General features: G+C 45.8%; 1 protein-coding gene across 1 annotated transcript; it reads left to right on the forward strand.

Annotated features, from left to right (window-relative positions):
- Window positions 1-2,315: 2,315 nt before the first annotated feature.
- Window positions 2,316-16,911, forward strand: LOC139279267 (schlafen-like protein 1). The gene is made up of 3 exons (XM_070898396.1): window positions 2,316-2,651; window positions 8,257-8,934; window positions 16,726-16,911. The coding sequence occupies exons 1-3, from the start codon at window positions 2,316-2,318 to the stop codon at window positions 16,909-16,911; spliced, it is 1,200 nt and encodes a 399-aa protein (XP_070754497.1).
- Window positions 16,912-17,905: the final 994 nt, after the last annotated feature.

Raw genomic sequence — 17,905 nt, forward strand, 5'->3', positions numbered from 1 at the left:
TTTCTTAATTCGTGCCCTCCAATCTCACTTATACACAACAGGTTAGTTTATCGCAATATTTCCTCTGCATCGCTTTCAGCATTAAAGCGAGTTTTTGTGGGGGGAAGTTTTGAGCTCGGCTTGTGACATTCCTAGTGAATCTTTTGCAAACTTTTAATTTCAATATTGGCCATCGCTCGGTGCGCCCCCTGGCGAACAGTCTGTTCCTAGAATGACACTCAAATCGCCAGCCTGAGCAACACTCATCAATTGTTCCAAGCATTGTTACATCCTCGCTGCTATCTGAAGCAATTTAAATTCAGTGAAATGCAACCAAACACACCCTGTGAAAACAGACTTTTTCCCTTTTAAAACGAATGAATATTTTACACCAGAATGTATTACTTCATTTCAAGAAATGTTAAATATTTGTACAGTACAGATCATTTTCTGTTTACAATGGACAGTTTTTTTGGGGTAAAATTAACATTTTGCAGGAATTCGAAAGTTGTTTAGAATAAATGCTACTTGTGTACCGAGGTATTGCTCATTGTTTTACAAGTACGGGAGCCCTGTATGATGTTAGGAAGTTCTGCTGTTGAAGTGCATCTATGTCAAATTGTGGTAAATATAGGCACTTACTAATTACTGTTGGGTGTTTGTTCATTCCTGACTTTCCCGGTCAGTCGAACCAGCAGAAAATGAATGATTTCCTTTGATACGGCTGTCAGCTATGGCTCAGTGGGTAGCACCCAGTAGGAAGGCTGTGAGTTCAAGTCCCACTCCAGAGACTTGAGCACAAAAATCCAGGCTGACACTCACAGTGCAGTACTGAGGGAGTGCCGCACTGTCGGAGGTACTGTCTTTCGGATGAGACGTTAAAGCGAGGCCCCGTCTGCTCTCTCAGGTGGGCGTAAAAGATCCCATGGCACTATTTCGAAGAAGAGCAGGGGAGTTATCCCCGGTGTCCTGAGGCCAATATTTATCCCTCAATCAACATCACTAAAACAGATTATTTGATCATTATCACATTACTGTTTGTGGGAGCTTGCTGTGCGCAAATTGGCTGCCGTGTTTCACACATTACAACAGTGATCATTACATTTTTTTAAGTACTTAATTGGCTGTAAAGCGCTTTGAGATGTCTGGTGGTTGTGAAAGGCGCTATATAAATGCAACTCTTTCTTTTTTCTTTCCCCTTCTCTTTTTTTTGTATACTTTTGATACCTGGAAGTGCAAGAGATGAATGTTAGGCACAATACTTTTTAAACGATACATGTGTATGAAAAGACCACCTGTACTGTTACTGATGGTACATCAGAGATTAAGCCATTGCAAAGCGAATGCACAGGTTGGTGAAGGATGCAAAATTCAGAGACTTCAGCCCAGAGACGATGAAGCTGGTGGCAGAGGTGGGAAAGGGCATGACAATGGAGGGATTTCTAGACAAGGGCGAGAATTTTAAATTTGAGACATTGGAGGATCAGGAGCCAACGTGGGTGGCAGTGGGATTTGCTGCAGGGTAGAATATGAACAGAATCTTGGATGAGCTGCAGTTTGCAAGAGGAGGAAGATGGGAGGCCAGCGAGGAGAATACTGGAACATGAAAAGGAAGACTTGCATTTATATAGCGCCTTTCATGACCACCGGATGTCTCAAAGCACTTTACAGCCAATTAAGTACTTTTTGGAGTGTAGTCACTGTTGTAATGTGGAAAACGCAGCAGTCAATTTGCGCACAGCAATGTGATAATGACCAGATAATCTGTTTTTGTGATGTTGATTGAGGGATAAATATTGGCCCCAAGACACGGGGGATAACTCCCCTGCAAAATAGTGCCGCGGGATATTTTACACCCACCTGAGAGAGCAGACGGGGCTCAGTTTAACGTCTCATCCGAAAGACGGCACCTCCGACAGTGCAGCACTCCTTCAGCACTGCAATGGAGTGTCAGCCTGGATTTTTGTACTCAAGTCCCTGGAGTGGGATTTGAACCCACAACCTTCAACAGCATAAACGAGGATTTCCGCAGTGGAGGGGCTGAACTAGGGCTGGAGGAGGGTGGTGTTATGGTGGTGGGAGTAGGTGGCCTTCATCATTGAGAGGATTCGGGAATGGAAATGTTACTACTGATTGTGGTGTTGTGTCTGAGCTGTCTGCATTGTGCAACTTCCCTTTCAGATAGAGAATTTCTGCCCTTGATTAAGGGGAAATCCCAGCAAGAAATTGTGACCGTCAAATCTTGTGGGACAATGGAAACATCACACACAGTGCCAAACATCTAAGGGTTTGCTCCAGCCTCAACGAAATCCGCAAAATGCTTTGTTGGTAAAGCAATGGATGATGACCATGCCCAGGCTCCTTGTTTGTCATTATTTGTGGGTAACTTAAATCCGGATTACTCCAAAGAACTGCTGAGCTACATGCTGAAAGATTTGCTTGCTGCTGTCGACATTGTCTTGCAGAGACATGACATAGAGATCTTCAAGAAGCACAAACGGGCCCACGCATTCATCCGCCTGAAGACAGAGAGTGACATTCAAAACATCTTGAAACAACTTCAAGAACCCGACATTTTGGATCACAACGACTTGAAGGGATTGGTGGTTAAAGGCAAAATGTTAAAGGTCGCCAAGGATGTCCGCGACTTCTCAGAATATACCTTCGACAAGGTAAGGTGAATTTCATGGTCTCAGTTGCATTCATGTTCCTTCAACTCTTCTAATGTACATTTAGAGACACCAGAAATGTGGAAACGTCGCTATTTGGAATGGGAATTGATGGCAAAGGTCCAGCGGGTGGCAAGAGTTTACAACCCTGTCTGAGGAACAGGAGAAGGTATAGTCAGGAAATAATAAGTCAGGCCGTTTTCCCTCAGTTGGGAGTAACATTTTAAGCCTTGGTTTTCTGGTTAATATTGTTAGACCCTGAATATTGTACCAGTTTATTGGTGCCGAATAAATTAAATTTTCTAATGATTCCACCCCAGTTAAAAACAACTATTTCTCAGTCCCCACTTCAGCTGTGAGTTGTTTTGGTCATTTCCATGTCCACACTACTTCTTCGCACAAGCTGTTTGAGTTCAGTAATAATTTTGCAGTTCTCCAATCCCATGCCACCATCCACGTTTAACTTTTCTCCGTTACTGTTTATTTTGTCAATGGCCACATGTACATAACTCCAATTGGGAAAATCTAGTTTCCAGAGACTGTAATACAGGATGAAATTAGTCCAGGAGCGAAGGGAAGAAACATTTCCTCACTCAAAGGATGCTAGAAGGGTGATGCTCTTTCACAAAAAGCAGTAGCTGCTGCCATAATTCATCATTTTAAATCTGAGATTGATAGATTTTTGCTAGCCCAGGCTATTAAGGGATAATGAGCCAAGGCGGGCGGAAGGAGTTAGGATACAAATCAGCCATGATCTCTTTGAATGGTGGAACGGAATGAAAGGGTTGAATGGCCTCCTCCTGTTCGCTATGTTGGCCTTCATAGTGAGAGGATTTGAGTATAGGAGCAGGGAGGTCTTACTACAGTTGTACAGGGCCTTGGTGAGGCCACACCTGGAATATTGTGTACAGTTTTGGTCTCCTAATCTGAGGAAGGACATTGTTGCTATTGAGGGAGTGCAGCGAAGGTTCACCAGACTGATTCCCGGGATGGCAGGACTGACATATGAGGAAAGACTTGATTGACTAGGCTTATATTCACTGGAATTTAGAAGAATGAGAGGGGATCTCATAGAAACATATAAAATTCTGAAGGGATTGGACAGGTTAGATGCAGGAAGAATGTTCCCGATGTTGGGGAAGTCCAGAACCAGGGGTCACAGTCTAAGGATAAGGGGTAAGTCATTTAGGACCGAGATGAGGAGAAACTTCTTCATTCAGAGAGTTGTTAACCTGTGGAATTCTCTACCACAAAAAGTTGTTGAGGCCAGTTCGTTAGATATATTCAAAAGCGAGTTAGATGTGACCCTTACGGCTAAAGGGATCAAGGGGTATGGAGAGAAAGCAGGAATGGGGTACTGAAGTTGCATGATCAGCCATGATCATATTGAATTGTGGTGCAGGCTCGAAGAGCCAAATGGCCTACTCCTGCACCTATTTTCTATGTTTCTATGTTCCTAAGGCATGGGGTAATTAGTCACAACCAGCACAGTTTAGTAACGAGCCGGTTCTGCTTGACTAATTGAATTGAATGTTTTGAACGTAACGGCCACATATCCGCCTATTTCTGCCTCCATAACATCGCCCATCTCCACCCCTTATTCAGCTCATCCGCTGCTGAAACCCTCATCCAAGCCTTTGTTACTTCTAGACTTGACTATTCCAACGCACTCCTGGTTGGCCTCTCACATTCTACCCGACGTAAACTAGAGGTGATCCAAAATTCGGCAGCTCGTGTCCTAACGCGCACCAAGTCCTGCTCACCCATCACCCCCTGTGCTCACTGCCCCGTGTCCTAACTCGCACCCAGTCCCGCTCACCCATCACCCCCTGTGCTCACTGCTCCATGTCCTAACTCGCACCGAGTCCTGCTCACCCATCACCCCTTGTGCTCACTGCTCCATGTCCTAACTCGCACCCAGTCCCGCTCACCCATCACCCCCTGTGCTCACTGCTCCATGTCCTAACTCGCACCCAGTCCCGCTCACCCATCACCCCCTGTGCTCACTGCTCCATGTCCTAACGCGCACCGAGTCCTGCTCACCCATCACCCCCTGTGCTTACTGCTCCATGTCCTAACGCGCACCAAGTCCTGCTCACCCATCACCCCCTGTGCTTACTGCTCCATGTCCTAACGCGCACCAAGTCCTGCTCACCCATCACCCCCTGTGCTTACTGCTCCATGTCCTAACGCGCACCAAGTCCTGCTCACCCATCACCCCCTGTGCTTACTGCTCCATGTCCTAACTCGCACCAAGTCCTGCTCACCCATCATTCCTGTGCTCACTGACCTACATTGGCTCCCGGTTAAGCAACGTCTCGATTATAAAATTCTCCTCCTTGTTTACAAATCCCTCCATGGCCCTTGCCCCTCCCTATCTCTGTAATCTCCTCCAGACCCACAACCCCCCCGAGATGTCTGTGCTCCTCTAATTCTGCCCTCTTGAGCATCCCTGATTATAATCGCTCCACCATCGGTGGCCGTGCCTTCTGTTGCCTGGGCCCCAAGCTCTGGAACTCCCTCCCTAAACCGCTCCACCTCTCTGCCTCTCTTTCCTCCTTCAAGATGCTCCTTAAAACCGACCTCTTTGACCAAGCTTTTGTTCACCTGTGCTAATTTCTACTTATGTGGCTCGATGTCAAATTTATCTGTTTTGTCTTAATACACTGCTGTGAAGCAGGTGGGACATTTTACTATGTTAAAGGCGCTATATAAATAAAAGTTGTTGTTGCATAAATATCATGGACACAACTTTAATGAAACACCATTCAACATCAACTTGTTTTCCTACAATCAGACCCAGGCAGTTGCAAATACATCATCGTTTAATCAATTCTGTAACATGGCACCTAGTTTATTGCCTAATAAGTTACATTTTCTTTTGATTCCGCCCCCGTTAAAAACAATTCTTTTAATCCCCACTTCAGCAGCCATTAATTTGGTCATTTCCATGTCCACACTACTTCTTTGCACAAGCTGTCTGAGTTCATTAATAATTCTGCAGTTTAAATCTCCAACCCTATGCCTCCATCCATGCCTCACTTTTCTCCGGTAGTTGTGCAATTGGCAAGGTCCATTCCATTTTGCTGAGAGCTTTAAATAATTCACAAGCTCTACTTGTCAGCAATGTAAATAATTCAAGCTTATAAAGCCACGATGTGGCAAATGCATCTCCTATATTGCTCGTGAGGTTATTCGCACGAGTCCAGGCAGCACAGTCCTGTTGTACGGATCTCATTTCTGTTGTGCCGTGAAAGGTCCCATTGCATATGTACATGAGAGAGGTAGAGATTTAACAAGGACTTTCCCTTGGAAAGAGAGACAAAACTAGCAGACGAACTTCCCAAACATTGTCTCCCACTTGCCAGAGGACAAATCAATACCAGGATTGGCAGAAAGGGCACAGCAGATTGGCACACTCTCACCGTGAGAAATAGTTGGGGTGTGCGGAGACTCTAAGAGGTGAACAGAAGGTATCCATGTATATATTTTAAAATAGTTTAAGCAGGCCCTGCCAAACAGACAGACCAGAGAATAACTGCTTAATAATAAAGTCACTGTATTTGTGAGACTAGTGCAAGGTTGTACAAAGACAGACTTGCATTTATATAGCACCTTTAAAAACTTCAGGACGTCCCAAAGCGCTTTACAGCCAATGAAGTACTTTTGCCGTGCAGTCACTGTTGTAATGTGGGAAACGCAGCAGCCAATTTGCGCACAGCAAGCTCCCACACACAGCAATGTGATAATGACCAGATAATCTGTTTTAGTGACGTTGACTGAGGGATAAATATTGGCCCCGGGACACTGGGGATAACTCCCCTGGATCTTTTACATCCAGCTGAGAGAGCAGACAGGGCCTCAGTTTAACATCGCATCTGAGAGGTGGCACCTCCGACAGTGCAGCACTCCCTCAGCACGGCACTGGGAGTGCCAGCCTAGATCTTTGTGCTCGAGTCCCTGGAGTGGGACTTGAACCCACAACCTTCTGACTTAGAGGCAAAAGTGCTGCCCACTGAGCCACAGCTGACACATTGCTGCCTGCGGCTAGCCATTGACATTTCCAAACACTACGTTGGTTTGAACTGATTTGGTCTGAAATCACACTCTAATATTAAACTATTTTATAAGTCATCAAGAAGTTTTAAACCCATGTGCCACCTCAATAGTTGTCTGCAATTAGCAAATCCCAGTTCTATTCCATTTTCTCTCATGCCCGGATTACAGTAATACATAATCAGGCTTCTTATATTTCCGTTTATTTTGTTCCTAGCTCTACACAGGTAGCAAGTTATGGATGAAATTTACCCTGAAAGTCTACAGCCATGCATTTGCATTAAACAGTGTTTGCGCAACATTAAAGGATATTCTAATATTTCTCCTCCAGCCCCACAACTCCCGAGATGTCTGCGCACCTTAATTCTGCCCTCTTGAGCACCCCAGATTATAATCGTTCAACCATTGATGGCCAAGCCTTTTATTGCCGAGACCCCAAGCTCTGGAATTCCCTCCCTAAACCTCTCCACCTTTCTACCTCTTTCTACTCCTTTAAGACGCTCCTTAAAACCTATCTCTGTGACCAAGGGTCACCTGCGCTAATAACTCCTTATGTGGCTCAGTGCCGAATTTTATTTGATAGCGTTCCTGTGAAGCACCTTGGGACGTTTTACTAAATTAGACGTGCTATATAAATACAAGTTATTGTTTTTGTAACATCCATCAACCCATGCTTGGGTTGTTATCTAAAACGGTTACTTCTTTGTTTTGTAAGACGGGAAAAGCTTATTATGGGATGTGTAGTTTGGCTCCCCATTCAAGGGCCTCCTGAGATGCCAAGTGGGGAAATGAGGTGCGTCCCCCCACAGATCTCAGTGAACCGGTCGATGTGAGATGTTCCAGGGTCTGAGACCCACAAATCTCAGTGGGCCGGTCGATGTGAGGTGTTCCAGGGTCTGGGACCCACAGATCTCAGTGGGCCGGTCGATGTGAGGTGTTCCAGGGTCTGGGACCCACAAATCTCAGTGGGCCGGTCGATGTGAGGTGTTCCGGGGTCTGGGACCCACAAATCTCAGTGGGCCGGTCGATGTGAGGTGTTCCGGGGTCTGGGACCCACAAATCTCAGTGGGCCGGTCGATGTGAGGTGTTCCAGGGTCTGGGACCCACAGATCTCAGTGGGCCGGTTGATGTGAGGTGTTCCAGGGTCTGGGACCCACAGATCTCAGTGGGCCGGTCGATGTGAGGAGTTCCAGGGTCTGAGACCCACAGATCTCAGTGGGCCGGTCGATGTGAGGTGTTCCAGGGTCTGGGACCCACAGATCTCAGTGGGCCGGTTGATGTGAGGTGTTCCAGGGTCTGGGACTCAGGGTCACAGTCGCACTTCGGGCCGTCCCTCACCTTCCCCGTGTGGGGCAGGTGGGCGCAGCGTCCGTGCCCCGTGCGGATTGGGCCGAGCGCTCGCTGCCCGCTGTCTCCGAGGGAGGGCGAGGCCGGGGACCTCTGCTGGTGGGTCAGTGACGGGTGTTGGGTCTTTATGGCTGTGTTACTTACACTGCACGGCTTGGAAGGATGATGGACCTGCAACTTACTTGTGCATTTTGACCCTTCCCAGAGCAGTTCTGCAGATACATCGAAACAGGAATCGCAGAGCCAACCACAAAAGGACAAGAAGAGACTGGAACAAACACAAGAAGCGTTGGGAAGCCCCACAGGGAAACCCAGCCTGCTGGCAAACAAAGTCATTGACCATTTGACGACCCCTCTGAGCGGCACAAAATCAGACAGCGCCATAACCGGTGGGGAGATTTCTGGACAGGAGCGTTTGTTTTACGGCGCGCTGATGGGGAGCGAGACGAGGAACGTGGAATTCAAGCGAGGAGGAGGAGAATACCTGAATATGGCTCTGAAGACCCACGTTCGGAAATACGTCTGCGCGTTTCTGAACAGCGAAGGGGGCAGTCTGTTTGTGGGTGTGAATGATGATGGCACTGTGTGCGGAGTGGATTGCAATCACAAGGACGAAGATCGCATCAGACTTCTGATAGACTCAATTGTGAAAGGCTTCAAGCCGCCGCTCTTCCCAAATGCCTACTCCATCACCTTCCTTCCAGTCATCAAGGACGGGGACACGGGGATGTTCCTGAAGGTTGTGAGGCTCACCGTGCATCCGCCGAGGAAAGTCGGTGATATCCTCCTGTATGAAACTGACCAGGGTGAAGTGTACATGCGCAGAGATGGCAGTGTCCAAGGCCCATTATCGGGAAGTTCCATTCAGGAATGGTGTCGACAGGTAACGCACAAGCTTCAATCATTCATTCAAGGAGCATTATTCCCCTCACTCTGCCCACCTATTAGGGTTGACTGATGTAATTGGTGGTCCCGGAGGAAGTATACCTGCAGTCTGAGGATACACAGCCCAGCGTATAGACTCACACATCCCAGGACCACCAATCACAATGCAATATTCTCATTGACATTGAATAAATTTAAGACAGAGATAGGAAGTTTCTTAACCGATAAGGGAGTAAAGGGTTATGGGGAGCGGGCAGGGAAGTGGACCTGTGTCCATGATCGGATCAGCCATGATCGTATTAAATGGCGGAGCAGGCTCGAGGGGCCGTATGGCCTACTCCTGCTCCTATTTCTTATGTTCTTATGTTGATAATAATGGTGAGTTCCCTTTGTACGTGCTCCCATTACTATCAATGAGAATACCCCCCGAAACACAGAAACACAGCGCAATAAATTAAAAAAACACCTCATATATTTAAATTACCGTATATACTCGCGTATCCTACGATCTCGCGTATCATGCGACCCCTAAATTTTCGTCCCCAAAACATGATTTTATCATATATCTCATGTATCATGCGAGTCACTTTTTTGAGATACCAGATGCCACTAGGCTAGGCTTTCAAACAAGTTTAACAAGTACCCAACACGTAACAAGTACCCTAACACATAACAACGATCAAATACAGACCTTAACAACCGAATCATGAAACATCGAGTGGATTCTGTTGTGAAAGCTGTTCGCGAATCGAACACCGATATAGCAATCATTCCAGCTGGATAGACTAGCGTCGTTCAGCCACTTGACGTATCCATTAATAAGCCATTTAAAGACAATATAAGAAAGAAATGGAATGACTGGATGATGGAAGGAGAGAAATCACTTACGAAGGGAGGGAATATGAAGGCTCCGGATTTGCCTCTACTGTGTTTGCGGGTAAAAGAAGCATGGGCTGAGATAGATGGAGATTTGATTGTTAAAGCCTCTAATAATGCAGCAAACTTCAGAGGGAGTTGTGGGTGGCGATCTCTAGACCACAGCAAAGATACAGTACAAGCGACAATAGAGGCTGCAATCCAGCCCAGGAGATACCTGCCGAGATTCAGCGTGGATACGGTCTGCTTAACAGCCTAACAGCCTAATCTTGGCCAGCACTTCACACCCGCAAATTTTGTATCTCGCGTATCATGCGACCCCCCAAATTTAGGTTACAATTTAGGTCTTCAAAGGTCGCAATTGAAATTGAATTTAGAAAATAATTTATTTTTTTAAGAAATTTTTAAAGATATGTTTTAATAGGGTTATAAATAAACTTACCTTAATGAACAGGGTTTTTAATATAAAGATTAGTGATGAAAGTTAATTTTTCTATGTTTTAAAACTCTTACGCTGGTAAAAGTAAGCTACATGCCTGTTTTTACCGGACGTAAGAGTTTGAAGGACATTTGGTGGCCCAAGTCGCCACCCAGGAATATCCTTCTCCTGTCAAAAGACATTCTGACAGATCACAAATGTTGGTTCTCAGCGCGTGATCGCGCACCAAGCAGCGGCAATTTGCCAGGCCTGATGGGGCGTGCGCACATCGTACGTGCCCAACAAGGCAGCAATGTTCCGCCCATATCTTTAAAAAAATGAATACTCATTCCTCCTTTAGATTTAGAGTTTAGATTGAGTAGACTAAACTCTCTAGAGTTTAGAAGAATGAGAGGTGATCTGATTGAAACAGTACAATTCTCAGAGGGCCTGTTAGGGTAGATGCAGGGAGTCTAGAACCAGGGGTCACAGTCTCAGGATAAAGAGTTGGCCATTTAGGACTGAGATAAGGAGAAGTTTATTTACTCGGAGGGCTGTGAATCCTTAGAATGTTCTAAGAATTCAGTCTTTGAGTAACTTCAAGGCTGAGATCGATAGATTTTTGGACTCTAAGGGAATTGAGGGATATGGGGATCGGGCGGGAAAGTGGAATTGAGGTCAAAGATCAGCCACGATCTTATTGAATGGCGGAGCAGGCTCAAGGGGCCGAATGGCCGACTCCTGCTCCTAATTCTTAAGTTGCTAACAGTTAAGTTTGTGTTGAGAATGGATGCCGGGTTGAAAGGCCGGTCATACAATCACGGTCTGAACGTGAAGGATGGTAACTGGGGTCAGAAACTGTGGGGCGACTAGCACATGTGGAGCTATTCTCTAGTCTCAAGGGGCCAGAAGGTTGTGGGGAGAAATGTTATAAAGTTAAATGTGGTTGAATTACTATTCATAACTCACCTTGAATAGTTGGTGCCAACCAGAAGTAAATATCCATTGCGGCCTGTTTTGTATTTAAATGTTAGCAAGTATGATTTATTTCTTTGACTGGTTACAGCACAGAAGGAGGCCATTCGACCCGTCGAGCCCGTGCCGGCTCTCTGCAAGAGCCCCTCAGCCAGTCCCACTCCCCCGCCCTTTCCCCATGGTCCTGCACATGTTTTTCCTTCAGATACTTATCCAACTCCCTTTTGAAAGCTGCGATTGAGTCTGCCTCCACCACCCTCTCAGGCAGCGCATTCCAGATCCTAACCACTCGCTGCGTAAAAACGTTTCCCCTCATGTCGCCTTTGGTTCTTCTGCCAATCGCCTTAAATCTGTGTCCTCTGGTTCTCCACCCTTCCACCAATGGGAACAGTTTCTCTCGATCTACTCTTGTCCGACATCCAGTTCTGGATGAGCAGAAACTTTCTCCAATTGAATATTCAGGAATGGTGCTGACAGGTAACACATAAGCTTCAATCATTCATTAAAAGAGCATTGCTCCCTCGCTCTGCCAACCTATTAGGGTTTGCCGATCTAATGGCCCGAAAATTGGTCCCGGAGGAACGTATCCCTGCAGTCCGAGGCCTAGATGCGCAGCCCAGCGTATGGGCTCACACATCCCAGGAAAGTAAGCGCAATCTGGGATCATGTGGTCCTGGGCCACCAATCACAATGTAATATTCTCATTAATAATAATGGTGAGTTCTGTTGTTTTCGGTCCCCACCACAAACTCCGTTCCCCAGCCACCGACTCCATCCCTCTCCCCAACTTCTGTCTGAGGCTGAACCAGACTGTTCGTAACCTTGGTGTCATATTTGACCCTGAAATCAGCTTTCAACCACATATCCACAGCATAACTAAAACCGCCTATTTCTACCTCCGTAACATCACCCGTCTCCACCCCCTGTCTCAGCTCATCCGCTGCTGAAGACCTCATTCATGAATCTTGACTATTCCAACGTACTCCTGGCTATGTAAACTTGAGGTGATCCAAAACTCGGCTGCCCCGTGTCCTAACTTGCACCAAGTCCCGCTCACCCATCACCCCCTGTGCTCGCTGACCTACATTGGCTCCCGGTTAAGCAACACCTCGATTTCAAAATTCTCATCCTGGTTTACAAATCCCTCCATGGCCCTCGCCCCTCCCTATCTCTGTAATCTCCTCCAGCCCCACAACCCTCCGAGATGTCTGCACTCTTCTAATTCTGCCCACCTGAGCATCCCTGATTATAATCACTCCACCATTGGTAGCTGTGCCTTCTGTTGCCTGGGCCCCAAGCTCTGGAACTCCCTCCCTAAACCTCTCCACCTCGCTACCTCTCTTTCCTCCTTCAAGACGCTCCTTAAAACCTACCTCTTTGACCAAGCTTTTGGTCACTAGCCCTAATTTCTATTTATGCGGCTCGGTGTCAAATTTTTAAATCTCATAATACTCCTGTGAAGTGCCTTGGGAGGCTTCACTCTGTTAAAGGCGCTATATAAATACAAGTTCTTATTGTTGTCATCTAGACCCCTCATGATTTTGAACACCTCGATCAAATCTCTCAACCTTCTCTCCAAGGAGGACAACCCCAGCTTCTCCAGTCTATCCACGTCACTGAAGTCCCTCATCCCTGGAACCATTCTCGTAAATCTTTTCTGCGCCCTCTCTAAGGCCTTCACATCCTTCCTAAAGTGTGGTGCCCAGAATTGGACACAATACTCCAGTTGAGGCCAAACAAGGTTTATGATGCCAAATAAATTTCTGCTTAGCTTAAAGCCAGAGGTGAGGAGCTCGGTAATTCTTGTAAAACACCCCTGAAGGCATTGCCCCAGTAAAAGCCAAGGTATTAATTAACATTCAAATCACAATTAGCATGAAATGTGCCTTTTAAGGAAATATTTATTATTTGTAACTAATAAACGCAATGTAATGTATTTTTTTAAACAAATACTTAATCCTCCTTTAAACTTAGAATTTAGGTTGAGTAGACTAAGAATATATTCCCAAGAGTTTAGAAGAATGAGAGGTGACCTCATTGAAACATACACAATTCTTAAAGGACAGAAATCTAGCTATACACTTTTAAATGTAAATTAATTTGTGCCTACAGTTTAGAAGAAATGGTTATTATTTGAAATGTGACCATTAATTCCTCTATATAAATAGCAGCTGGTTAAGAGTGTAGCATTTGTTTTTGTGATATCTCTAACCAAAGTTGAAATCTTTCAAGAAGTTATTTTCCAGAAAGCTTGCACCTTTTGAAACTGTAAGACAGTGCTCCTTCAGCACAGCAACTATAAGCTTGGATTATGTGCTCGAGCCCGTAGAGTGGGACTCAAACCCACAACCTTCTGACTCAAAGGCGAGGGTGCTGCCCACTGAGTCACAGCTGACTGTAATGTTATGCAATCGCAGTGAGATCAATATCTGTACTGCGATTGTTCCTCACAATCACAGAGATACATTTTTGGTGTTACATTTATCTTCTCCAACTATCTCCAGTTAAATATTTGGTCATTATTATTCATTCATTATTACTCCAGATTTTGAAAATTAATTCAATGGAATTCATTCTGGGATGTGGGCATCGCTGGCAAGGCCGGCATTTATTGCCCATCCCTAATCGCCCTTGAGAAGGTGGTGGTGAGCTGCCTTCTTGAACCGCTGCAGTCCGTGTGGTGAAGGTGCTCCCACAGTGCTGTTAGGGAGGGAGTTCCAGGATTGTGACCCAGCGACGATGAAGGAACGGCCGATATATTTCCAAGTCAGGATGGTGTGTGACTGGGAGGGGAACGTGGAGGTGGTGGTGTTCCCATGCACCTGCTGCCCTTGTCCTTCTAGGTGGTAGAGGTCGCGGGTTTGGGAGGTGCTGCCGAAGAAGCCTTGGTGAGTTGCTGCAGTGCATCTTGTAGATGGTGCTTGGAATTATTATTTATTCATAATTACTCCAGATTTTAAAAATGATTCCAATGGTAATCGTGAATTCCAAGACATGTGCATCCGTGCTCAATGAATGTGCTTTCCATTTTGTGTATATTCTCTGTAAGCCCTGTGGCTTACAGTGAAATACAGAAAGACAGACTATTATCTGAATGGTGACAGATTAGGAAAAGGGGAGGTGCAACGAGACCTGGGTGTCATGGTACATCAGTCATTGAAGGTTGGCATGCAGGTACAGCAGGCAGTTAAGAAAGCAAATGGAATGTTGGCCTTCATAGCGAGGGGATTTGAGTACAGGGGCAGGGAGGTGTTACTACAGTTTTACAGGGCCTTGGTGAGGCCACACCTGGAGTATTGTGCACATTTTGGTCTCCTAACTTGAGGAAGGACATTCTTGCTGTTGAGGGAGTGCAGCGAAGGTTCACCAGACTAATTCCCGGGATGGCGGGACTGACATATCAAGAAAGACTGGATCAACTGGGCTTGTATTCACTGGAGTTCAGAAGAATGAGAGGGGATCTCATCGAAACGTTTAAAATTCTGACAGGTTTAGACAGGTTAGATGCAGAAAGAATGTTCCCAATGTTGGGGAAGTCCAGAACCAGGGATCACAGTCTAAGGATAAGGGGTAAGCCATTTAGGAGCAAGATGAGGAGAAACTTCTTCACCCAGAGAGTGGTGAACCTGTGGAATTCTCTACCACAGAAAGTTGTTGAGGCCAATTCACTAAATATATTCAAAAAGGAGTTAGATGTAGTCCTTACTACTAGGGGGATCAAGGGGTATGGCGAGAAAGCAGGAATGGGGTACTAAAGTTGCATGTTCAGCCATGAACTCATTGAATGGCGGTGCAGGCTCGAAGGGCCGAATGGCCTACTCCTGCACCTATTTTGTATGTTTCTGTGTTTCTATAAATAAATATATTACATATCTGAGCAAAGATTGTGCCACTCACCTATTGCATTTGGATAAATTGTATAATTTAAACTCTTGACCCGCACATGCAATCTAAACATCACTCATCGAGCACACACATGCAAAGTTTCCATCTTACTTTTATCTGATTTGGTTAACTACTGATTTGCTCAAACATAGAAAGGTTAGAAAATTACCAATGGCCATGTTAGGAAAAACTCCAGATTACTTTTATGGCATTGGCCCAATGCCTATAGTGCCATTTCTGGTGTTTCCAGAGGTGCTGCTGCCTCTTACATGTGACAGTAATTCCCCCATCGCTGCAATATAGCAAACGCACTGAAATATCACGTGACTGAAATATCACGTGACTGAAATGAGGCAAACATATTCATACACCGAGGAACAGCACCTCACCTTCCGATTAGGCATTTTACAGCCTTCTGGACTCAACATCGAGTTCAACAATTTCAGATCATAACCTCTGCCCGTTTTTTCTTTTTTTCTGTTTGTTTCTCTTTTTCCCAGGGCAGCTGTTGCTGATTCTGCCATTCCCATTTACACCCTCTCTAGACTCATCTTTTGTTTCTTCACTTGTCCCATTACCGTCTCCTTTTGCCTCGCACCATCATCCCGTTTGTCCCTCTAATCTCTCCTGCCTCCCACCCTATCACAGACCTTCCCTTTTGTTCTTTCCTCCCCACCCCCTTTCCCTCCCGCCGACACTTGCTTAAAAACCTGTTACATCTCTAACTTTTTCCAGTTCTGACGAAGGGTCGTTGACCTGAAATGTTAACTCTGGTTTCTCTCTCCACAGACGCTGCCCGACCCGCTGAGTGTCTCCAGCGTTTTCTGTTTGTATTCCAGATTAAGAATGCTGCCTTCTTTATTAGAGAAGCATTATTTGACTGAGAAAACAGCATTGTAAAACAAGAACTCCCCATATTTCATGAAAAGCATTCTCCTTGTTTCAGCATACCTTTGGATTATTAAAATCCCCTAGTTATAACTATTATGAACATATGCCTTTCTGATTAGTCTGCAAATATTCACTGTTCAGCAATCTATAACATGGAATATACGGCACAGAAACAGGCCATTCGGCCCAACCAGTCCATGTTGACGTTGGTGCTCCACTCGAGCCTCTTCCTATTGTGGCTCAGTGGGCAGCACACTTACCTCTGAGTCAGAAGGTTGTGGTTCAAGTCCCACTCCGGAACTCGAGCACATAAAAAAATCTAGGCTGACACTCCCAGTGCAGTGCTGAGGGAGTGCTGCACTGTCGGAGGTGCCGTCTTTTGGATGAGATGTTAAACCGAGGCCCCGTCTGCTCTCTCAGGTGGATGTAAAAGATCCCATGGCACTATTTCGAAGAAGAGCAGTGGGAGTTATCCCCGATGTCCTGGGGCCAATATTTATCCCTCAATCAGCATAACAAAAAAACAGATGATCAGGTCATTATCACGTGGCTGTGTGTGGGAGCTTGCTGTGCACAAATTGGCTGCTGCGTTTCCCACATTACAACAGTGAGTACACTCCAAAAGTACATCATTGGCTGTAAAGCGCTTTGAGACATTCGGTGGTCGTGAAAGGCGCTATATAAATGCAAGTCTTTCATCTAACACTATGTAAAGTTACAGGTTTTTTTTGTTTTTCTCCTAAGAAATGGACAACAGAAATCAGGAAACTGCAGGATACAATTGACAGCTTAGTTAAGGAGGAACATCGTTTGCAGGGAGAGGTCCGGCAACAGCAACAAGCAATCGTGGAACTGCAGCAGCTACAGCAAGAACTGCAGAACATGAATTCAGATAAGATCGCCATGTCCAATCTCTGCTGTGTAATCTAACAGCGACGGGCCAGCCCAGCGGAGGACAGCTGCCAATTCCAACTGAAAATCTTACTCGAGTCACCAGGGGGAAAACAGTCATAAAGCAAAGCAGCTCGGGAATGACGGTTTAATAAATCTCTGCCGCAGACCTGAAATTCTCAATCGGCCTCAAGGGGATTAATGTGGTGCTACGGATTTTAGTATTTGTATTCAACTTTGTCATTATTGGTAATCGGGATTGTGAGTCCAATATGTGCTGTGATTGGGACTTTACTGACCTCTGATTCCCCACTTTAACGCACCTTGCACCCGTACCTGGTACAAAGTGGTTCATTTATTGCACCTCAATGTAATTACTGCCCGTAATCCCAGCAATGCTGCAGCAGGTGAGAGGACAAATGAAATTCTGGTTAAGTCAAGGTGTGTTCTACAGCAGGCAGTGAAACCAATAAAAAGCAACACCTTTCATGGTAAAATGTCCCAAGGCGCTTCACAGGAGCGTTACCAGACAAAGTTTGACACCGATCCACATAAGGAAATATTAGGGACAGATGAGTAAGAGCTTTGCCAAAGAGATAGGTTTTAAGGAGTGACTTAAAGGAGGAAAGAGAGGTAGAGAGGTGCAGAGGGTTTAGGGAGTGAATTCCAGAGCTTGGGGCCCAGGCAGCTGAAGGCACGGCCGCCAATGGTGGAGCGATTAAAATTGGAGAAGCTCAAGATGCCAAAATTGTTGCAGTGCGGAGATCTCGGAGGGGGTCACGGAGATAGGGAGGGGGCGAGGCCATGGAGGTACTTGAACACAAGGATGAGAATTTTAAAATTGAGGCGTTGCCAATGGAGGTCAGCGAACACAGGGGTGATGGGTGAGCGGGACTCAATGCGAGTTCGGACACGGGGCAGCTGAGTTTTTGGAGCACTTCGGGTTTATGTAGGGAGGCCAGCCAGGAGTGCGTTGGAATAGTCAAGTCTCGAGAGAGGATATGAGCAGCAGAGTTTTGGATGAACTCCAGTT

This window comes from Pristiophorus japonicus, chromosome 14 (assembly GCF_044704955.1).
Source record: "Pristiophorus japonicus isolate sPriJap1 chromosome 14, sPriJap1.hap1, whole genome shotgun sequence".
In the NCBI taxonomy this organism is placed as follows: Eukaryota; Metazoa; Chordata; class Chondrichthyes; family Pristiophoridae; genus Pristiophorus; species Pristiophorus japonicus.